The sequence below is a fragment of the Eubalaena glacialis genome, chromosome 8, assembly GCF_028564815.1.
Source record: "Eubalaena glacialis isolate mEubGla1 chromosome 8, mEubGla1.1.hap2.+ XY, whole genome shotgun sequence".
In the NCBI taxonomy this organism is placed as follows: Eukaryota; Metazoa; Chordata; class Mammalia; order Artiodactyla; family Balaenidae; genus Eubalaena; species Eubalaena glacialis.
In genome coordinates, this window is record NC_083723.1 from 71,219,915 (window position 1) to 71,244,300 (window position 24,386).

The 24,386-nt window shown below is 35.6% G+C and overlaps 1 protein-coding gene across 2 annotated transcripts; it reads left to right on the forward strand.

Annotated features, from left to right (window-relative positions):
- Positions 1-972: 972 nt before the first annotated feature.
- On the forward strand, positions 973-23,845 carry SAMD9 (sterile alpha motif domain containing 9). Of its 2 annotated transcripts, XM_061198561.1 has the most exons (3): positions 973-1,061; positions 9,239-9,449; positions 17,648-23,845. In XM_061198561.1, exon 3 carries the CDS (start codon positions 17,656-17,658, stop codon positions 22,405-22,407), a length of 4,752 nt encoding a protein of 1,583 aa, XP_061054544.1. In that variant the 5' UTR covers positions 973-1,061; positions 9,239-9,449; positions 17,648-17,655; the 3' UTR covers positions 22,408-23,845. The 2 variants fall into 2 exon arrangements, with proteins under 2 accessions (XP_061054544.1, XP_061054545.1); XM_061198562.1 differs by lacking the exon at positions 973-1,061 and having other exon boundaries at positions 9,435-9,495.
- The last annotated feature ends 541 nt before the right edge of the window (positions 23,846-24,386 follow it).

Consider the following 24,386-nt stretch of genomic DNA (forward strand, 5'->3'; position numbering starts at 1 on the left):
AGCAGAGAAGTTAATTTTTATAACCTGTTTGTATTAGGGTTCTCCAGAGAAACAGAACCAGTACTACCTATTGGAGAAAGAGAAGGAGGGAGGTGGGGGGAGAGAGAGAGATTATTTAACATCTCTGCGCCTCAGTTTCTTTAGCTGTAAAATGGAAATAATAATAGCATCTACCTCAGAGGATTGTTGTGAAGAGTAAATAAATTAATATAAAGCACTTGGAACAGTGCCTGGTACATAGTATGTGCCCAATAAATGTTTAAAAAACATATGAAGCCAGTGTGAATCAACAGTGGAATGTGGAAACCAAAAGCTAACTGAGCACACACAATAAATTTTAACACTTGCTATCAATTTTTTAAATGCTAGCTATTTTCTTCACTCTCACTCAGGCTGTTCTGTGCCTGTCCTTGAGGCTGACATTAGAAAAGAAAATCCCTGCAATGTGGCCACTAGGGGTCCCACCCTGGTCTGCCCTGCAGAACTAACCCAGAGGAATTTAGCATTTATAGGGAGCTCCAAAAAGTCCCCGAAAGCCATTCCTTTACATTATCTTTAGGAAAACAGAGATGGATGGATTCCACCCAGGAAGGCCAGTGAAATGCCAACATACGTTCTTCCCTACCCAAGTTCTAGGCTCTCTGCAGCCCTCAAAACTCTCAAGCAAAGAACAGATTTTAAACCTTTGGCTTCTAACCAAACACACCAGAAGGTGGAAGAGTAATGGCTTACCAAAAAAAAAAAAAAAAATCATTTCAGAGAGCAAAGTCACTTCAGTAAATTCAGATCTAAGGAAACGAAACTGAAATCAATTCTGCAGGCTTCCTCCTCCCCCACCTTCCAGTTTCGGCACACCCATTACTGAGAAACACTGTCCTTTCTGAGCCAGAGTTCAGATTGAAGTGGAAGCAGAGGAGAAACTTTCATAAAAACTGGAGTGAAAAAAGTATTTTTCTCTAACACAGTAGGAAGAAGAAAACACAGACGTTTGAATGTTTCCTACACCTAAATACATGGTTTTTCCCTCGTTTATGTGGAAGAACTTTGCAAGAAAAATCTGGGTAAGTACAATATCTGTTATTAATAGTAGTATTACTCTCTATAGCAGCATTTTATTGACTAGGAAGGAATCTACTTCTCAATTAGAAAATTGAAATATACTCCAAAAATAATATTTTAAGCCTAAAAATATTTTAAGCCTAGACTGTTCATTGCTGTGACAGAGTCCGCTTTATATTAGTTGAAGAAGGAGTCACAACATTCCATAAAAGATGCAGTGGAAAACTAGAGGCACTTTTATTGATGAAATCCCCCAAGGCGTTAGGAGCATCTTCAGAAAGAACATATAATGAAAATTTAAAGATGTACTTTACATTAATCAAAGATCCCTTCCACCATCTACTCTAAGGAGTTGCCAGAAAATAAAACTCCCTGATAACTTCTCAGATATTAGTGTCAAATTATATGTATAAGAGACAGACAGACAGACAGAGACAGAGACAGTGATAGAGATGAAGACAGACTACTACAGGAAGTACCTGAAATTATGACAGCTTTCTTATTTCTTCCTAAAAATCCTGGGTTTACGTCTGATTTCCCCCAGAGTAAGGAACAAAGTAATACAAAGAGTTGGGGGAAATACAGTTTAGATTAAAGGTCTGCCCTTCAACTTCCTTTAGAAAAGCTAACAAGCCCTACAGTTAACCCTACAGTTTATAAATATATGTGGGTTTGATCAATCATGTAACAAATTATGTTTCCATTTTTTATGGGGTTGCTAAGAAGCTCAGAACGAAATTTTCAGGCCAATTCTAGTAAAGTATATAGAATTGAAAAGTTATTTTAGGCACTAACTTTACTCCATAGCTTCACCTTCTTTCCTCTTCTACCCATATTTAGCCTTCTCCCTGATTATTTTTTTGACTTTTTAATTTCTTTCTTCCAGTTTATTAAGATATAACGGACATATCTTATATGTCATATAAGTTTAAGGTGTGCAGCATAATCATTTGACTTACATGCGTCATGAAATGATGACCACAATGAGTTTAGTGACATCCATCATCTCATGAAGATACAAAATAAAAGAAAAAGGAAACAATATTTTTTCCTTGTGATGAAAACTCTCAGGATTTACTCTCTAAACATCTTTCATATATAACATACAACAATGTTAATTATATTAATCCTGTTGTACATCACATCCGTAGTACTTATTTATCTTATAACTGGAAGTTTGTACCTTTTGACCACCTTCAAACCACTTCACCCATCTCCTCTGGTAACCAGAAATCTTATCTCTTTTTCTATGAGTTTGTTTTTGAAGTATAATTAGTTCCTGGTACACAACATAGTGATTCAATATTTCTATACATTACAAAATGATCACCACTGTAAATCTAGTCAGCAAAGATATTACTATTGATACTATTATTGACTATATTCCCCACACTATGCATTTCATGCCCAACACATTTATTTTGTAACTGGAAGTTTGTACCTCTTAATCTTCCTAACCTATATCACTCATCCTCCCACCCCTCTCCCATATGGCAACCACCCATTTGTTCTCTGTATATATGGCTCTGCTTCTGTTTTCTTTTTTTTGTTCATTTGTTTTGTTTTATAGATTCCACATGTAAGTGAAATCATATGGTATTTGTCCTTCTCTGACTTATTTCACTTAGCATAGTACCCTCTAGGTCTATCCATGTTGTCCCAAATGGCAAGATTTCATTCATTTTTGTGGCTGAGTAATAGTCCATTGTGCGTATGTGTATGTATGTACATACCATATCATCTTTATACATTTATCTATTGATGGACACTTAGGTTGCTTCCATGTCTTAGCTATTGAATATAATGCTGCAATGAACATAGGGGTGATTATCTTTTCAAATTAGTGTTTTTGTTTTCTTTGGAAAAATACCCAGAAGTGGAATTGCTAGATAATATGGTAGTTCTATTTTTAATTTTTTAAGGAACCTCCATACTGTTTTCAACAGTGTGTGTACCAATTTACATTCCCACCAGTAGTGTACAAGGGTTCCCTTTTCTCCACATCCTCTTCAACACTTGTTATTTCTTTTTCATAATAGCTGCCCTAATTGGTGTGAGGTGTTATCTCATTGTGGCTTTGATTTGCATTTGCCTGATGATTAGTGATGTTGAGCATCTTTTCATGTGTCTGTTGGCCATCTGTATGTCTTTGGGAAAATGTCTATTAAGGTCCTCTGCTATTTTTTATTTGGGTTGCTTGTTTTTTGATATTGAGTTGTATGAGTTCTTTGTATATTTTGGATATTAACTCCTTATCATATATGTCATTTGCAAATATCTTCTCGTATTTAGTAGGCAGACTTTTTGTTTTATTGATGGTTTCCTTCACGGTACAAAAGTGTTTTAATTTGATTCTCATTTGTTTATTTTTGCTTTTGTTGCACTTGCCTGAGGAGGCATATCCAAAAAAATATTACTAAGACTGAGGTCAAAGAGAGTATCGCCTATGTTTTCTTCTAGGAGTTTTATGGTTTCAGGTCTTTCATATAAGTCTTTAATACATTTCAAATTTATTTTTATATATGGTGTGAGAAAGTAGTCCAATTTTATTCTTTTGCATGGAGCTGTCCAGTTTTCCCAACACCATTTATTGAAGAGTCTATCTTTTCCCCATTGTATATTCTTGTTTCCTTTGTTGTAGATTAATTGGCCATATAAGCATGGGTTCTTTTCTGGGTTCTCTATTCTGTTCCATTGATCTATATGTCTATTTCTTTGCCAGTACCATACTGTTTTGATTACTGTAGCTTTGTAGTATAGTTTGAAATCAAGGAGCATGATACCTCCAGGTTTGTTCTTCTTTCTCAAGATTGTTTTGGCTATTCAGGGTCTTTCATGGTTCCACACAAATTTTAGAATTATTTTTTCTAGTTTTGTGAAAAATGCCATTGGTATTTTGATAGGGATTGCATTGAATCTGTATATTGCCTTGGGTAGTATGGTCATTTTAAAAATATTAATTCTTTCAATACATGATCACAATATATCTTTCCATCTGTTTTTTTTTTTTATCAGTGTCATATAGTTTCCAGTGTACAGGTCTTTTACCTCAGATTTATTCCTAGGTATTTATTATTTTTGATGCAATTGTAAATGGGATTGTTTTCTTAATTTCTCTTTCTGATAGTTCATTGTTAGTGTATAGAAACACAACAGATTTCTGTATATTAATTTTATATCCTGCAACTTTACTGAATTCATTTATTAGTTCTAATAGTTTTTTGGTGGCATTTTAGGATCTTCTATATGTAGTATTATGTTATCTGCAAACAAGGACAGTTTTACTTCTTCCTATCCAATTTGGATGACTTTTATTTTTTTTCTTGTCTAACTGCTGTCACTAGGACTTCCAATACTATGTTAAATAAAAGTAGCAAGAGTGGGCATCCTTGTCTTGTTCCTGATCTTAGAGGAAATGCTTTCAGCTTTTCACTACTGAGCATGATGTTGACTGTAGGTTTGTCATATATGGCTTTTATTATGTTGAGGTATGTTCCCTCTATACCCACTATGTTGAGAGTTTTTATCATAAGTCGATTGTCAAAAGCTTTTTCTGAATGTATTGAGTTGATCATATCATTTTTATTCTTAAATTTGTTAATGTGGTCTATCACATTGACTGATTTACAGATATTGAACCATTCTTTCATCACTGGGATAAATCCCACTTAATCATGGTGTATGATCCTTTCAATATATTAGTGAATTTGCTTTGCTAATATTTTATTGAGGATTTTTGCATCTATGTTCCTTGGTAATATGGGCCTGTAGTTTTTCTTTTGTTGTGGTATCTGCCTGATTTGTTATCAGGGTGATGCTGGCCTCATAATTCAGAAGCATTCCTTCCTCATCAATTTTTTGGAAGAGTTTGAGAAAGATAGGCATTAACTCTTCTCTAAATGTTTGATAGAAGTCACCTGTGAAGCCATCTGGTCCTGGGCTTTTGTTGTGAGGGTTTTTTTTTATTACTGATTCAATTTCATTACTGGTAATCAGTCTGTCCATATTTTTTCATTTCTTCCTGATTCAGTCTTGGGAGATGGTATGTTTCTAGGAATTTATACATTTCTTCTAGGTTGTTCATTTTATTGGCATATAATTGTAGTAATCTCTTATGTGGTATGTTTCTAGGAGTTTATACATTTCTTATAGGTTGTTCATTTTATTGGCATATAATTGTAGTAATCTCTTATGATCTTTTATATTTCTGTGCTGTTGGTTGTAACTTCTCCTTTTTCATTCTGATTTTATATATCTGAGTTATCTTTTATTCTTTACAATGGTGTGTTAGTTTTACAATGGTGTGTTTTACAATCTTTTATTCTTGATGAGTCTGGCTAAAGGTTTATCTATTTTGTTTATCTTTTCAAAGAACCAGCTCCTAGCTTTATTGATCTTTTCTATTGTTTTTTTAGTCTCTATTTCGTTTATTTCTGCTCTGATCTTAATGATTTTTTCCTTCTATTAACTTTGGGTTTTGTTTGTTCTTTTTCTAGTTCCTTTAGGTGTAAGGTCATGTTGTTCATTTGAGATTTTCCTTGTTTCCTGATGTAGGCTTGTATTCTATAAACTTCCCTCTTAGAACTGCATTTGCTGCATCCCATAGATTTTGGGTTGTTGAGTTTCAATTTTAATTTGTCTCCAGGTATTTTTTATTTCCTCTTTGATTTCTTCAGTGATACATTGGATGTTTAGGAGCATATTGTTTACCTACCACCTGTTTGTGTTTCTGCAGTTTTTGTCTTGTAGTTGATTTCTAGTCTCAGAATGTTGTAGTCAACAAGATGATTGACATGATTTCAGTCTTCTTAAATTTATGGAGACTTGTTTTGTGGCATGGCATGTGATCTATCTTTGATAATGTTTTATGTGCACTTGAAAGGAATGTGTATTCTGCTGCTATAAGATGAAATGTTATATATATATATATATAAAGTCCACCTCACCTAGCATGTTGTTTAAGACCCGTGTTTCTTTATTGATAGTCTGTTTGGATAATGCGTCCATTGATATAAGTGGGATGTTAAAGTCCCATACTATTACTGTGTTAGTATCAATTTCTTTCTTTATGTTTGTTAGTATTTGCTGTATGTGTTTACGTGTTCCTATGTTGGGTGCATATATATTTGCAACTGTTATATCTTCTTGTTGGATTGATCCCCTTATCTTTATATAATGTTCTTTTTTGTGTTTTCTTACAGTCTTTCTTTTAATGTCTATTTTGTCTGATATAAGTATTGCTACTCCAGCTTTTTTTTGTTTCTATTTCCATGGAATACCATTTTCCTCCCCCTCACTTTCAGTCTGCCCATCCCCCTTCCCCACTCCAGCACCTGGTAACCACTGTTCTCTGATTTCAACTTTGGGTTTGGTGGGGGGCGGCGGGGGGGAGTTGTTTTTTAGATTCCACATATAAATGAGATCATACGGTATTTGTCTTTCTCTTTCTGGCTTATTTCACTTAGCATAATGTCCTTCAGTTTCATCTATGTTGTCACAAATGGAAGGATTTCCTTCTTACTCGTGGCTGAATAATGTGTGTGTGTGTGTGTGTATCACACTTCCTTATCCATTCATCCATTGACAGACACTTAGGTTGTTTCTTTATCTTGGCTATTGTAAATAATGCTACAATAAACATGGGAGTGCAGCTATCTCGTCAAGATACCTATTTCATTTCCTTCTGACATATAGTCAGAAGTGAGATTGCTGAATCATGTAGTAGTTCTGTTTTTAAGTTTTTGAGGAATCTCCATACAGTTTTCCAAAATGGCTGTACCAATTTACATCCCCAGTAACAGTCTACAAGGGTTCCCTTTTCTCCACATCCTCACCAACTCTTGTTATCGGTTTTATTTGGGATAATCACCTTCTAACAAGTGTGAGGTGATAATCTCATTTTGGTTTTAATTTGTATTTTCCTGATGATCGGTGATGTTAAACACTTTTTCCTATATCTGTTGTCCATTTGTGTGTCTTCTTTTGAGAAATGTCTATCCAGGTCCTTTGCTTATTTTTCAAATAAGGTTATTTGTTTTCTTGCTATTGAGTAGTTTGAGTTCCACGTGTATTTTAGATGTTAACTCCTTATTAGATATGGTTTGCCAATATTTTCTCTCATTCCATAGGTTGCCTTTTCATTTTGTGGATTGTTTCTTTTGCTGTGCAGAAGCTTTTTAGTTTGATGCAATCCCATTTATCTATGTTTTCTTTTACTGCATGTGCTTTTGGGGTCATATCCAAAAATCATTGCTCAGACCAATGTCAAGAAGCTTTTTCTCTATGTTTTCATCTATAGTTTTTTGGTTTCAGGTCTTAGATATAAGTCTTTAATCAATTTTGAGTGGATTTTTGTATATGGAGTGAAATAAGGGTCCAATTTCATTCTTCTGTTTATGGAAAATCAGTTTTCCCCAAATTATCTAAAGAAGAGACTGTCCTTTTCCCATTGTGTGTTCTTAACACCTTTGTTGAAGATCAATTGATCATTAACCTGTGGATTTATTTCTGGACTCTCTATTCTGTTCCATTGGTCTATATGTCTGTTTTTATGCCAGTACTATGCTGTTTGAACTATAGCTTTATAGTATATTTTGAAATAAGGTAGTGTGATGCCTCCAACTTTGTTTTTTCTACTCAAGATTGCTTTGTTTATTCATGGTCTTTTGTAGTTCCATATGAATTTTATGCCTATTTTTTCTATTTCTGTGAAAAATGTCATTGGAATTTTGATAGATATTGCATTGAATCTCTAGATTGATTTGGGTAGTGTGGGCATTTTAATAATATTCTTCCAATGCATGAACACAGGATACCTTTCCATTTATTTGTATCTTCTTCAATTTCTTTCGTCAGTGTTTTATAGTGTTCAGTGTACAGATCTTTCTCCTACTTGTTTAAATGTATTCCTGAGCAGTTTTTATGCTATTGTTAAGTGAGACCGTTTTCTTAATTTTTTTTTTCAGATAGTTTACTGTTAGTGTATAGAAATGCAACTTTTTAATATTGATTTTGTATCCTGTACCTTTACCTAATTTGTTTATTAGTTCTAACGGTGTTTTTTTTTTTGGTGGTGGTGTCTAAGGTTTTATGTGTATAATATCATTACAAACAGACAATTTTACTTCCTTCTTTTCCTTTTTGGAGGGCTTTTATTTCTTTTTCTGCTAATTGATCTGGCTAGAACTTTTAGTTTTATATAAAATAAAAGTTGTAGGAGTGGGAATCCTTGTCTTGTTCTTGATCTGAGAGGAAAAGCATTCAGCTTTTCACTACTGAGTATGATGCTAGCTGTGAGCTTGTCATATATGGCCTTTATTATGTTTAGGTACATTACTTCTGTACCTAATTTGTTCAGGGTTTTTGTCATGTAATAGTGTTGAATTTCGTCAAATACTTTTTCTGGATCTATTGAGATGATCATATGATTTTTATCCTTCATTCTTTTAATGTGGTATATCACATTTATTGATTTGTATATGTCAAACAATCCTTGCATCCCAGAGGTAAATCACATTTAATTATGGTATATGATCTTTATAATCCTTATAATGTTCTGTTGAACTTGGTTTGCTAGTATTTTGTTGAGGATTCTTGCATTTATGTTCATCAGTGATATTGGTCTGTAACTTTCTTTTTGTTGTACTGTCCTTATCTGGCCTTGGTATCAAGGTTATGCTGGCCTCATAAAATGTGCTTGTAAGTGTTCCCTCCTCTTCTATTTTTTGGAAGAGTTTGAGAAGGATTCACATTAATTCTTCTTTAAATATTTGGCAGAATTCACTGGTGAAGTCATGAGGTCCGAGGCTTTTCCATCTTGGGAGGTTTCAGTTACTGATTCAGCCTCCTTACTCATTATTGGTCTGTTCAGATTCTTTATTCATGATTCAGTCTTGGTAGTTTGTATATTTCTAGGAATTTATTTATTTCTTCTAGACTGTCCAGTTTGGGGGCATATAAATGTTCATAGCACTATCTTATGATCCTTTGCATTTCTGTGGTATCAGTTGTAACATCTCTCTTTCATTTATAATTTTATTTATTTGAGTCTCCTCTCTTTGTTTCTTAATCTAGCTAAAGGTTCATTAATTTTGTTTACTTTACAAAAAACAGCTCTTAGTGGTAAGAGAAGATGGATGCCTTGGTCATTAATTTGGCTGGTCTCCTTTTCTCTCTGCAGTATTATTTCCTTCATGCTATTTTTAAGAAACTTGGTATCAATGGGAAGGTCTTCTCTTGAAGAAGGTGGAGTAGAAGGACCCTAAGCTCATCTCGTCTCAAGAGCACACCCAAATCACAACAATCCGCAGAAAAACCATCATTGAAAAAGACCAAAACCTACCAGAAAAGATCCTCTACGACTAAAGACATAAAGAACCACAACAAGACTGGTAAGAGGGAAGAACTAGTGATATAATCAAACCCCATCCCCCCCAGGTAGGTGACCCACAAACTGGAGAATAATTATATTACAGAGGTTCTCCCACAGGAGTGAGAGTTCTGAGCCTCATGTCAGGCCCCGCAGCCCGGGGGGTCCGGCACCAGGAAGAGGTGACCTTTTCTATTGTTTTTCTAGTTTCTATTTAATTTACTTCTGCTCTGATTTTATTACTTCATTCCTTCTGTGAACTTTAGGTTGAGTTTGTTCTTGAGGTGTAACATTAGGTTGCTTATATGAGATCTTTCTTTTTTCTTAAAGTAGACATTTATCACTATTAACTTCTGTCTTAGAACTGTTCTGCATTTCTTAAATTATGGTATGTTGTGTTTCCATTTTTAACTGTCTCAAGATATTTTTTGATATCCCTTTTGATTTTTTCTTTGACCTGTTGGTTGGTCGGAAGTGTGTCATTTAACTTCCACATATTTATGAATTTTCCAATTTTCCTTCTATTATTGATTTCTCATTTTATATCATTGTGGTCAGAAAAGACATTTGATATGATTTCAAGCTTCTTAAATTTGTTAAGACTTCTTTTGTGGGCTAATATATGATCTATCCTGGAAAATGTTCCATGTGCACTTTGAAAGAATGTGTACTCTGTTGCTATTGGATGGACTGTACTGAATGTGTCTGCTAGGTCTATTTGATCTATGGTGTTGTTTAGGTCTGCTGTTTCCTTGTTGAATTTCTGTCTGAATGACCTATCCATTGTTAAAACTGGGATATTGAAGTCACCTACTCTTATTGTATATGTCTATGTCTCCCATTAGTTCTGCTAATATCTGCTATATTTTTAGGTACACTGAAGTACCTAAATTTGGGTGCATTATATATTTACAATTGTATATCATCTTGATGAATTGACCCCTTTATCATTATGTAGTAACCTTCTTTGTCACTTTTGACAATTTTTGACTTAAAATCTATCTTGTCTAATTATAATCACTCCTGCTGTCTTTTGGTTACCATTTGCATGGAATATGTTTTTCCATCTCTTCACTTTCAGTGCATGTGTGTCCTTAAATCTAAAATGAGTCTCTTGTAGGCAGCATATTACTGTTGGATCTGATTTTTTTAATCCATTCAGCCACATTGTATCTTTTGATTGGATAATTTAATCCTTTTACATTTAAAGTAATTATTGATAGGTAAGGATTTACTATTGCCATATTGTTCATTGTTTTCTGGCTGTTTTATAATTCCTTCATTTTCCTTTCTTCCTTTCTTGCTGTCTTCCTTTGTGATTTGATGACCTTTTGTAGTGGTATGCTTTGATTCCTTTCTCTTTATTGTTTGTATATCTACTACAGGTTTTTTATTTGTGGTTACCATGAAGTTTACATTATTCATCTTATAGATATAACAGTCTATTTTACGTTTATAACAACTTAAATTCAACCACATACGAAAACTCCACACTTTAACTTAACTTCTCCTTTCACATTTTATGTTATTAATGTCACAGTTTACATCTTTTATATACGTTGTATCCATTAACACATTATTTTACCTATAGTTATTTTTAATACTTTTGTCTTTTACTTTTTTTTAAAGATTTTTTTTTAATGTGGACCATTTTTAAAGTCTTTATTAAATTTGTTACAATATTGCTTCCATTTTATGTTTTGGTTTTTTGGCCACAAGGCATGTGGAATCTTAGCTCCCCAACCAGAGATTGAACCCACACCCTCTGCATTGGAAGGTGAAGTCTTTAACCACTGGACCGCCAGGGAAGTCCCTATCTTTTACTTTTATACCAGAGTTAAGAGTGATTTATCTACCACCATTACAGTATTAGAGTGTTCTGAGTTTGACTGTATTCTCACCTTCACTATGTTTCATACTTTCATATTCTTTTCATGTTGTCAGCATACTTTTGTTACAACTCAAAGACCTCCCTTTAGCATTTCTTGTAAGACAGGTCGAGTGGTGAAGAACTCTACAACTTTTTTGTTTGTTTGTTTGTTTGTTTTGGTCTTGGAAAGTCCTTATCGCTCCTTCATTTCTGAAGGACAACTTGTAAGGTTCTTAAGTATTCACGGTTGACAGTTTCAGCACTTTGAATATATCATCCCACTCTCTACTGGCCTATAAGGTTTCTGCTGAGGAATCTGTTGATAGTCTTATGGAGGTTCCTTTGTATGTGGGAATTTTTTTCTCTTGCTGCATTTAAAATTCTTTGTCTTTGATTTTAGGTAGTTTTATTATTATGTGTCTTAGAGAAGATCTTTTTGTGTTGAAACTTTTGGGGCACCTATGAGCTTCAGGAACTTGGATGTCCAAATCCCTCCCCACATTTGGGAAATTCACAGCCGTATCTATAAGTAAGCCTTCTGCCCTTTTCTTCCTCTCTTCTCCTTGAACTCCAACAATAGTAGATTTTACTGTCAGTGGTATCCCATAATTCACATAGGCTTTCTTCACTCTTTTTTCTTTTTTGCTCCTCTGAATGGAGAATTTCAAATGTACTGTCATCAAGTTCACTGATTCTTTTGCTTGGATGAGTCTGCTTTCGAAGCTTTCTGTTGAATTCATCAATTCATTCACTGTGTTCTGCAATGCTAGGATTTCTGTTTGTTCATTTATATGTTTTTAATGGTTTCTATTTCTTTGCTGAACCTCTCATTTTGTTCATGCATTGTTTTACTAATTTTGTTTAATTGTATGTCTGTGTTTTCTTGTAGTTCACAGACCTTCTTTATGAAGATTATTCTGAATAATTTGTCAGGTAGTTCATAGATCTTCATTTCTTTAGGGTCATTTATTGGAGCTTTATTAGTTTCCTTTGATGGTGTCATCTTTCATTGATTATTGGTAATTCTTCTGGCCTTGCATGTTTCATTGATTATTCATAATTCTTCTGGCCTTGCATTATTGTCTGTACATTTGAAGAAGTAGACACCTCTTTCGGTCTTTACAGACTGGGCTTAGGCCAGAAAAGCCCTTCACCAGTCAGCTTGTCCAGAGATTGTGGGTGAATTGTCTGGTAGATTCTGAGGATGGGCTTGATCCTCAGGTGGAAAGGTCTGGTGCCTGGGTCAGTGGCTGGGCTGGACTAGTGCTTGGGTCTACAGAGGTAGGCTGGCATTTGGGTCCATGGGGTGGACCTGGCCCCTGAAGTGCTGGTGGTGGGCCTGGATTCTGATGCCACAGGAGTTGGCCTATAGCCTTGGGGTACAGGTGCTGTCCTGAAGGTTGGGTCCATGAGGTGTAGCCTGACACTGGGGCTGGCCATGTGCCTGGGTCCTCGGGAGCCAACCTGGAGGCTGGGGCAAGCCAGGAGCCTGAGTCTATAGGAACCAATCTGGAGTCTGTGTCCATGGAACCCAGCCCAGCACCAGGGCAGGCAAAGAGCCTGGGTCCATGGGAGCTGGCCTTGCACTGGAGTGAGGCAGGAGCCTGGATCTTCAGGAGACTGCTTTGAGCCTGGGGCCTCAGGGACTGGATTGGCACTGGGGCGAGGCAGGAGCCTTGGTCCATGGGAGCTCACCTGAAGGCTGGGTTTGCGGAGGCTTTGCTAGTAGGGTAATACCAGCTTCGTAAAATGAATTGGGAAGCAATCCCTCTTTTACTGTGTTCTAGAAGAGATTATATAAAATCAGCATTAATTCTTTAAATGTTTGGTAGAATTCTTCAGTGAATCTGTCTTGGCCTGGAAATTTTTCCTTGTAGGGAGATCTTTAAAATTAAAAATCCAGTTTTCTTTAAAGTATGGGACTATTCAAATCATCTGTTTCATACTGAATGGACTGTGGAAGTTTGTTTTTTGAGGAATTGTTCTATTTCATTTGAGTTGTCAAATTTGTGTGTGTGAAGTTATTCATACTACTCCCTTGTTCCCTTTTTTTTTTTTTAACATCTTTATTGGAGTATAATTCCTTGTTCCCTTTTGATGTCTATACAGTTCAAAATTATATCCACTGTTCCACTTCTAATATTGGTAAGTTGTGTCTTCTCTTTTTTATTCTTTGTCAGTTTTGCTAGAGTTTTGTCGATTTTACTGATCTATCAAGGAAGCAGATTTTGTTTCATTGATTTTCTCCATTGTTTTCTCTTTTCAATTTAATTGATTTCTGCTCTTATCTTTATTATTTCTTTCCTTCTGCTTGCTTTGGGTTATTTTACTTTTCTTTTTCAAGGTGTTCTAAGTTTTTGAAGTAAGATCTTAGATTATTAATTTGAGACTTTTCTTATCTAATGTATACATTTATTGCAACAGTTTTTTCAATACTGCTTTAACCATGTACCACAAATTTTGGTATGTTGTATTTTCATTCACTGCAATGTATTTTTTTAATTTCACTTGAGACTTTTCTTTGGCCCATGAATTATTAGGAGTGTAGTTTTAGTGTTTAGTGAGTTTCCTCTTATCTTTCTGTTATCAGTTCCTAATAAGATTCCATTGTGGTTGGCAAACATATTCTGTATGATTTCAATTATTTTAAACTTGTTGAAGTTTGTTTTATCATTTAGGTTATGGTCTATTTTGGGCACTTAAAAAGAAAGATTTTCTGCTGTTGTTGAATGGAGTGTTCTATAAATGTGGTTTGGTACCTGTTGGTTGATGGTGTTGAGTTCTTCTGTAACCTCACTAACATTCTGTCTAATTTTTCTTTCAATTATAGAGAGAAAGGTGTGAAAATATCCAGCTATAAATGTGGATTTGTCTAAAACTGAAAAGTTCTGTCAGTATTTGTTTCAAACATTTTGAAACTTTCTTGTTTGGCACACACACTTTTAGGATTGTTATGTCATCTTGTTGAACATTTTATCATTATGTAATATGCCTTTGTCTCTGGTAATTTTCTTTTCTCTGAAGTCTACTTTATCTGACATTAACATAACCATTCCTGTCTTTATTGATTAATATTTGTATTATATATATTTATCCATACTTTTCTTTTCAACCTATTTATATCATTATATTTCAAGTGAGCATCTTATAGACAGGATATAGTTGGGTCATGTTCTTAATCCACTTTACCAATTCTTTTAACTTCTGTATTTAGGCCCTTTATATTTAATGTAATTATTTATATGTTAGGACTTATATTTTTCAATTTTCTACCTTATTTTCCTGGTGTCCTGAGGGTTACTTGAAAGTTTTTTTACAATTCCACTTTTATCTACAGTGTTTTTGAGTGTATCACTTTGTATGGCTTTTTTATTGATTGCTCTAGATGTTTCATTATACATACATAACTTATGACAGTCCAATAGTGGTTTTTTCTTTTTTTTTGAATTTTTTTTTTGAATTTTTTATTTATGGCTGTGTTGGGTCTTTGTTTCTGTGCGAGGGCTTTCTCTAGTTGAGGCAAGTGGGGGCCACTCTTCATCGCAGTGCGCGGGCCTCTCACTATCGCGGCCTCTCTTGTTGCGGAGCACAGGCTCCAGACGCGCAGGCTCAGTAATTGTGGCTCACGGGCCTAGTTGCTCCGCGGCATGTGGGATCTTCCCAGACCAGGGCTCGAACCCGTGTCCCCTGCATTGGCAGGCAGATTTTCAACCACTGTGCCACCAGGGAAGCCCCCAATAGTGTTTTTTTTACCAGTTTGAGTGAAGCATAGAAATCTTACTTCCCTTCATATCCTTTTACCCTATCCACATATAATGGTCTTAAATATTTTCACTACATACATTTAGAACCATATCAGTCAGTGCTTCAAAAATCAAACGTAATTTTGAAAACCAAAGAGGAGAAGTCTATTATATTTACCAATATTTTTGCTTACTGTGTTCTTTTATCTTCCTAATGTATCAGGGTTCCTTCTCTTATTATTTTCTTTCTGTTTAGAAAACTTCCTTTAACCATTCTCTTAAGGTAGGTTGTGTAGGTTGCATCATTTTACATTCCCACCAGTAGTGCACAAGGGTTCCTCCAATTTCTCCACATCATCCTTGCTAATACTTGTTATTTTCTGGGTTTTTTTTTTAACATAGTCATCATAGTCATCACAGTAGATGTGAAATGATACATCACTATGTTTTAGGTTTGTATTTCTCTAATGATTAGTGATGTTGAACATCTATTTATATGTTTGTTGGTCATTTGTATATCATCTTTGGAGAAATGTCTAAATCCTTTGCTCACCTTTAATCAGGTTATTTTTGTTGTTGTTGAGTTGCAGGAGTTTTTTTAAATATATTTTAGATATTAACCCCTTATCAGATCTATGATTTGAAAATATTGCAAATATTTTCTCCCATTCCATAAGTTGCCTTTTCATTCTGTTCATTGTGTCCTTCAAAGCATAGTTTCTAAGTTTGATATAGTCCCACAAAAGGGGCTTACTTTAAAAATTAGTACACTTAAAGCAATTTCCCACCTCCACTCTTTTCTCTCTCCCCAGCTTATTTTAAATTTGAGCTTCTTAATCTCTACAGGCCAAATAACTGAAAGAAATTTCACCTCATTCACTTTTTTTAGAAGGCATTAAATCTCCATGGTTTCTGATTGTCATAGTATTGTAAGAGAGTAAAATTTCCATCAGTTGTGCATATCTTTGCCTATTTTTGTACTAATGTAGCTGTAAGGTATATCTTTTATTCACTTAATATGAATGCAGGAGTTACTAACCAAAAAATAATAGCTTTAACACTGGACCATTGCTTTGGCAGCTTTATGTCTGGACAGGAAGATAGATCCTAACCTTGATTTTTTATGTACCACTGGTAGGTAATATTCCTTTGTATTATTTCATGGAAGTGTGCCTATATAGTCTATTTTCCACTATTCTCCAGGCTTATCTTCTCTGTTGATTTGATTTCTCCCATGGTGATTTTATAGGAATGGCTCACATTATTTGAGCCATTTTTGGATTGTACTTAAAGCTGACTATTATTATCTGGATTCTATTGTGTTTTTTTCTAACCATTGCTATATTTCTGCAACCCAGATTGCCAATGATTTTTCCAAATGGTAGTCTTTCAATCTGCATACCAAATAGTAATGCCATTTGTTACTGCCCAGGAATTAGCTATTACCAAATATTATGTGAAAATTTACATGGATATAATAGTAGCCCCCAAGTTCACTACCCAGCAAGCTATTCCAGAAGTCATGGAACAGAATGGCTCACAGATCAATTTAAGGTATTTGAGGCACACCTTTATTAAATCAATTAAAATACACAACAAAAAGCAGGGGGAAAGAGATGGGTAACACACTTTGGATAAGGTACAAGAGGGGTGGAAGCATCTCATTACCTGACTTATACAAGTTCATATATCCTCTCTCTTCCTCGCTGCAGTATCAGCATTCTCCACTGATTGTGTGATTTTGAGAACCAGAGTTGAGGTCCGTCCAGGGGGGGATCAACAGATACAAGACACCTGTGTCAGTGACATACACTTGCTCCAATCAGAGAGATGCAGAGGGGCATATATGCCTGACCACAGCTCTAACTCATCAGTTAGCCTGATAAGCTACTCTGGATTTTATTTATGTCTTTTAATTAGAGTATACAAAGGATCAGAATGGGTGTCAACAGTAGGTGGCCCAGTTAAGATGTCAAAAATATAAAGTGCTTCAAGTGTGCCTCATGAATATTTAGTACCTATTTGGCCCTTCTTTCTCTTCCTAACTATGTTTAACGCTCATATGCTTTATTTACTTTATCTATGTCTATTATAACATGTTTCACAAACTACTTGCTTCTATACCTTGTTTCATATATCCTCCTCATATCATAATCCTTCTCTCTTTAGTTTCGTATAGCCTCCTTTGTTTTTCTTATTTTCTATAGCAGAATTGAATATTTATAAACAATAGAGCTAACACACATTATAGAAAACAACCATTAAGAAGAATGATACGTCTCTCTCTCTATATATATATTGACTAGAAGCATCCCCAAGATACAGTTAGTGAATAAAGCAAGGCAAAGAGAATTGAGTATAGTATGTTGCCATTTGAATGGGAAAAAAGTGTTTATGCATTTGTATTTGGTAGTATTTCTCTGAAAGGATATGGAAGAAACTGATAATGGTAATTTCCTCTCAGGAGGGTAATTAGATGGAATGTATATCCTTTTGAGCTTTTTCAGTTTTATAAGACATGTACATATTGTCTATTGAAAAATTAACTGAATATTTTTAAAATTTACTTATAAAAATACTAAATAATTTTTCTTTTTCTATACATAGGTATCAGAATGGCAGCACAACTTAACTTACCAGATAATACAGATGAATGGACAAAAGAGGATGTAAATCAGTGGTTAGAAAGTCATAAAATTGACCAAAAACACAGGGAAATTTTGACTGCACAAGATGTGAATGGCGCAAACTTGAAGTACTTAACTAAAGATCACCTTGTTGCTATGGGCATAACATTTGGACCAGCTATCCAAATAGAACATCTCTTCAAAGAGTTACTGGAAACATCCTCTGGAGATCCTTTTCAGACAAGTAAGAGGGGGAAAGGCAGTAAAAATGTTCCTAAAAAACAGGAGAAAAATGGAGAAACTTCAAAGCAAAAACAAAAGGAGAAAGAGAAATCAGACATGTTTAATGACTCTACAATGAGTACAGTTACTAAAGGTTCTAAGTCACTAAAAAATGAATACATGAACGATGAAATAGATGACACAAAGGAAGAGCAGCCATCCATAGAACCGACATGTGTATCATACCCTTTTGATGAATTCAGTGATCCATATCGTTACAAATTAAATTTTATTCTACAGCCTGAAACAGGACCACTCAATCTCATTGATCCAATACATGAATTCAAAGGCTTCACGAATACAGAAACAGCCACAGAAGAGGATGTTAAGATGAAATTTAGCAATGAGGTTTTCCGGTTTGCTTCAGCTTGTATGAATTCACGTACCAATGGCACCATTCATTTTGGAGTCAAGGACAAACCCCATGGAAAAATTGTTGGCGTGGAAGTCACCACTGTCACCAAGGAAGCCCTCATTGACCACTTCAATCTGATGATCCACCAATATTTTGAAGACCATCAGGTCCAAAAAGCAAAGAATTGCATTCGAGAGCCAAGATTTGTAGAAGTTTTAATGCCAAATAGTACTCCATCTGACAGATTTGTTATTGAAGTGGATGTTGTTCCAAAACATTCTGAATGTGAACATGATTATTTCCAGATTAAAATGCAAAATTGCAGCAAGAAGACATGGACACAAAGTCCAAAATTCTCAGTCTTTGTGCGAGATGGGGCCAGTTCTAAGGACATCATGAAAAATAATGCATATTTCACATCATTTAAATTAGATTTAAAAAAACTGGCAGAATCTAGGAAAGAAGCAGAAGAAAAATGCAGAGTAAAAACAAATAAAAAAGAGAGTGAGGGACCAAAGCTTGTTAAACTGTTGACAGGAAATCAGGATTTGTTAGATAATTCCTACTATGAATGGTACATTCTTGTAATAAATAAATGTCATCCGACTCAAATAAAACACTTAGATTTCCTAAAGGAAATTAAATGGTTTGCTGTGTTGGAGTTTGATCCTGAATCTGTGAGCAAGGGTGTGGTCAAAGCTTACAAAGAAACCCGAGTAGCAAACCTTCACTTCCCAAGTTTATATGTGGAAGGGAAAACCACTAATGAGAAGATTACTAGTCTGAATCTTTATCAACAACTCAGCTGGATTTTCTGCAATGGCAGGTTAGACCTTGACAGTGAAAAATATAAACCCTTAGATCCAAGTTCCTGGCAAAGAGAAAAAGCGTCTGAAGTAAGGAAACTGATTTCATTTCTTACATGTGAAGACATAATGCCAAGAGGGAAGTTTTTGGTGGTATTTCTATTACTCTCCTCTGTGGATGACCCAAGAGACCCCCTCATTGAGACCTTCTGTGCTTTCTACCAAGATCTCAAAGGAATGGAAAATATATTGTGTATTTGCACACATTCACGCATATGTCAGGGATGGAAAGATCTACTTGAAGCAAGATTAACAAAACAGCAAGATGAATTATCAAGCCAATGTGTTTCTACTTTAAGTCTTGAAGAGATAAATGGAACTATTCTTAAGCTAAAATCTGTGACTCAATCTTCAAAGAGATTTTTACCATCTATTGGTTCATCTACTGTCCTTCTGAAAAAAGAAGAAGATATCATGTCTGCTCTGGAAATTCTCTGTGAAAATGAATGTGAAGGTACACTCTTAGAGAAGGACAAAAAAAAATTACTTGAATTCAAAGCATCAAAAGAGGAAGACTTCTATCGAGGTGGCAAAGTATCATGGTGGAACTTCTACTTTTCTTCTGAAAACTATTCTTCCCCTTTTGTCAAAAGGGATAAATATGAAGGACTTGAAGAAATGATTCAAAACTGGGCAGATTCTTCTAAGCCAACATGTGTCAAAATTATTCATCTGTTTCATCATCCAGGCTGTGGTGGGACTACCTTGGCCATGCATATTCTCTGGGAACTAAGGAAGAAATTCAGATGTGCTGTGCTGAAAAACAAGAGAGTGGATTTTTCTGAAATTGGAGAACAAGTGACTAATTTAATAACCTATGGGACAACAAATAATCAGGAATACTTACCTGTACTACTGCTTGTTGATGATTTTGAAGAACAAGATAATGTCTATCTTCTGCAGGCCTCTATTCAAACAGCTGTAGCTAATAGGTATATTCGATATGAGAAGCCTCTAGTGATCATCCTAAATTGCTGGAGATCACAGAATCCTGAAAAAAGTGCAAAGATCTCAGACAGTATTGCCCTAATACAACAACTATCTTCCAAAGAACAGAGAGCTTTTGAGCTTAAACTGAAAGAAATTGAAGAGCAACATAAAAACTTTAAAGATTTTTATTCCTTCATGATTATGAAAACCAACTTTAATAAAAAGTACATAGAAAATGTGGTCAGGAATATTCTGAAAGGACAAAATATTTCCACCAAGGAAGCAAAGCTCTTTTCTTTTCTGGCTCTTCTTAATTCATATGTGCCTGATACCACCATTTCACTATCACAGTGTGAAAAGTTCTTAGGAATCACAAACAAGAAAGCTTTCTGGGGAACAGAAAAGCTTGAAGACAAGATGGGCACCTACTCTACAATTCTAATAAAAACAGAGGTGGTAGAATGTGGGAGCTACTGTGGAGTACGCATTATTCACCCTTTGATTGCCATTCGCTCACTGGAAGAATTGAAGATAAGCTATGACTTACATAAAAGTCAAATTATGCTGGATATGCTAACAGAAAATGTGTTCTATGAAACTGGTATAGGAAAAAGCAAATTTTTAGAAGATATGCAAACACTGCTGCTCACAAGACAGCGCAACGAACATGAAGGTGAAACAGGAACTTGGTTTTCCCCATTCATTGAAGCATTACATAGAGATGAAGGGAATGTGGCAGTTAAAAATGTATTACTTGAAGGTATTCATCGGTTCAACCCAAATGCATTCATTTGCCAAGCCTTGACAAGACATTTCTACATTAAAGAGAAGGACTTTAACAGTGCTCTATGTTGGGCAAATAAAGCAAAAAAGTTAGAACCTGACAATTCTTATATCTCAGATACACTGGGTCAAGTGTACAAAAGTAAAATTAGATGGTGGATAGAGGATAATGGAAGAAACAGGAACATTTCAGTTGATGATCTATCTGATCTTTTGGATTCAGCAGTGCATGCCTCAAATGCATTCAAAGAATCTCAACAGCAAAGTGAGGATAGAGAGTATGAAGCAAAGGAAAGGTTTTATCAGAAGTCGAAAAGGCGGTATGATACTTACAATATAGCCGGGTATCAAGGGGAGATAGAAGTTGGGCTCTACACAATCCAGATTCTCCAGCTCCTTCCTTTTTTTGACAATAAAAGTGAACTATCTAAAAGAGATATGATCAATTTTATATCAGGAAGTAATGATATTCCTGGAGATCCAAGCCATGAATTTAAAGTAGTCCTCAAGAACTTTATTCCTTATCTAACCAATTTGAAATTTTCTTTGAAAAAGTCCTTTGATTTTTTTGATGATTACTTTGTCCTTCTAAAACCCAGGAACAATATTAAGCAAAATGCAGAGGCCAAAACTCGGAGAAAGGTGGCTGGATATTTTAAGAAGTATGCAGATATATTCGGTCCCTCAGAGGAATCACAGAACACAGATCTTGGACCAAAGCTTAGTTTGCCACTTCAAGTAGAGCTGTATCGGAGAAGCCTAGAAGTTCTAAAAGCAGACAAGTTTTCTGGGCTCTTGGAATATCTTATCAAAACTCAAGAAGATGCTATACACACCATGGAAGATATAATGAACAAATATACTTTTCTCTTTGAGCAATGCACTGTCAGAATCCTGCCAAGGGAAAAGCAAAATTTCATCTTGGCCAACATCATTCTCTACTGTATTAAACCTACCTCCAAAATAGTGAAGCCAATTAAAACACTGAAAGGTCAGCTTCGAGAAGTCTTGCAACAAGTAGGAACGACTTGTCGATATTCAGAACCTTATTTCCTAGCTTCCCTGTTATTCTGGCCAGGAAACCAACAACTAGATCAAGATTCTAAACAAATGGAAAAGTATGCTTGGTCACTGGAAAATTCTTTCAGGGGGCAATATAAGCATATGTATCGTACAAAGCAACCAATTGCATATTTCTTTCTTGGGAAAGGTAACAATATGAACAGACTTGTTCACAAAGGAAAAATCGATCAATGTTTTAGAAAGACAGCTGATATTAATTCCTTGTGGCAGAGTGGAGATGTATGGAAGGAGGAAAAAGTCCGAGAACTTTTGCTTCGGTTAAAGGGAAGAGCTGAAAATAATTGTTTATACATAGAATATGGAATCAATGAAAAAGTCACAATACCCATCACACCTGCTTTTTTTGGTCAACTTAGAAGTGGTAGAAGCATAGAAAAAGTATCTTTTTACCTGGGGTTTTCCTTTGGAGGCCCACTTGCTTATGACATTGAGGCTATTTAAGAGTTTGATCTTCTCCCTCCAGGAATGTGGACGCAAAAGCACTTAATTTTTTTAGACCCAAGATCTATACTTTAAATTGGCAAATTTATAGATACAGCCTCTGACTTTTCAGCCCTGTACATACAATATTTATATTTCCTCTTAAGCATGTTGTGAGTCCCAAATAGACTGTGGTGGAAAAGGAAGGAATGAGAGATGTGGAAACTATCAAATATCTACCTTGGCTTGGACAACACCATCGAGGGCAAAATAAGGAGCTATGGATGGAATTAGGAGCGGTGAATGTAATCATTCAGCCACACAGAACCCCACCACTTCCCTCAATTAACCAACCGAGGCATGGATTGAGGAAGACTGTCTACTTTCTTCTTAAATGTGAAAATTTTTCAGAATTGAAAAACAATAGTTATGGTACCAAGACATTACAATATCTGGGAAACCGTTTCACAAAAACAGGTGAAAACTCTCAACATCAACATTTATTCCTACCAGGCAGACCAGAAAGGTACCATGTACTTGGCACTGAAGGGCCTTTCAAAGGAGAGGACCAACCAGTTCTCTGAAGGTCATACCCATAGAGGTCTGCAGATCTTACCAAAGTAAGTAGGCTGGAGGATTAGGCTTCCTTTTCATGCAGTAGCAGGCAGTTGAGCAAAAATGAATTTTGTTTCTACAGCTGATAAGCTCATAGACCTCCAAACAAACAAAAATACACCAAAATTCCAAAGCTAATGAATTAAAAGGACTCTTGTGGAAAGACTAATGAGTCCCCAATCCAGGGGATCCCAGTGTTCTAGCATGTATACATATAACCTATGCACAACCAGTGAGAGGTAATCAAAATGTAATTTTTCCTAATAAAATTATGGATATGGGAAATCATCAGTGGTTGCTAAAACTGATAAAAAGCTGATAAAGAACTATAACAGATGAATCAAATTGTCCTAAATCCTGATCAATATTAACACTGCTGAGAGAGAACCAGACATCATGGGCCTGGAAGTCCTGTAGGAGTGCACACAACACCTGTGAGACAGTCTCACCAAATAATTGAAACTGAATCTGATCAAGCCTCTGGATCTTACTTCCAATGTAAAGGAAATACGGACATTGGATATGCTTCAAAGTAATTCTGTGTATGGGGTATGGGGATGGTGAAAGGAGAGTAGATGGGCAGTATAGTTGCAACAAGATTCGACGGGAGTTAACAATTGCTGCATTATGAGGACATGGGAGTTCATCAAACTCTTCTCTCTTCTTTGGACTGTGCTTTTGAAGTTTTCTGTTATAAAATATTTATAAAACAAAACAAACAAGAAATGCTATTTGTTTTGTCTTTACAATCCCATTCAAATTTTTTCACTGGAGGAGGTTTTTCCTTTGCCCCTGCATGAAATTTCAGCTTCATAACTTACCAATTCACTCTTGGCATAAAAAAATCCTCGGCTCAAATACAGTCTCAATTTAGAGATGAGAATGTCCAGTTGCATTTTTTTCTCTGGGGCCACTTCCCACTCTGCTCCAGGTTTCGTTCTACTCTAAAGAGAACGGTCTCTGTTGGAGTCCTCTTACCTTCCCAGGTGATCCTTTAGAACTCAAATTAAACCAGCTTAGGCAGATGCTCTCTCCCCCATGATCTACCTGGGGTGCATGAGAAACACTCATGGATGTTTGTTCTACCATTGGTAGGGAGTGCAGCTAACGTCCAGTCTTGGGAACAACATGCCCCATAAAGTCAAGAGGATGCATCAAGCACTCCACGTGGTCCTCTTTTTTTTTTTTTTTTTTAATTAATTAATTTATTATTTATTTTTGGGTGTGTTGGGTCTTTGTTTCTGTGCGAGGGCTTTCTCTAGTTGCGGCAAGCAGGGGCCACTCTTCATCGCGGTGCGCGGGCCTCTCACTGTCGCAGCCTCTTGTTGCGGAGCACAGGCTCCAGACGCGCAGGCTCAGTAGCTGTGGCTCACGGGCCCATTTGC

Excerpts from the sequence above, each read along its gene's own strand:
- SAMD9 (XM_061198561.1), top strand. The coding sequence starts at position 17,656 with ATGGCAGCACAACTTAACTTACCAGATAATACAGATGAATGGACAAAA.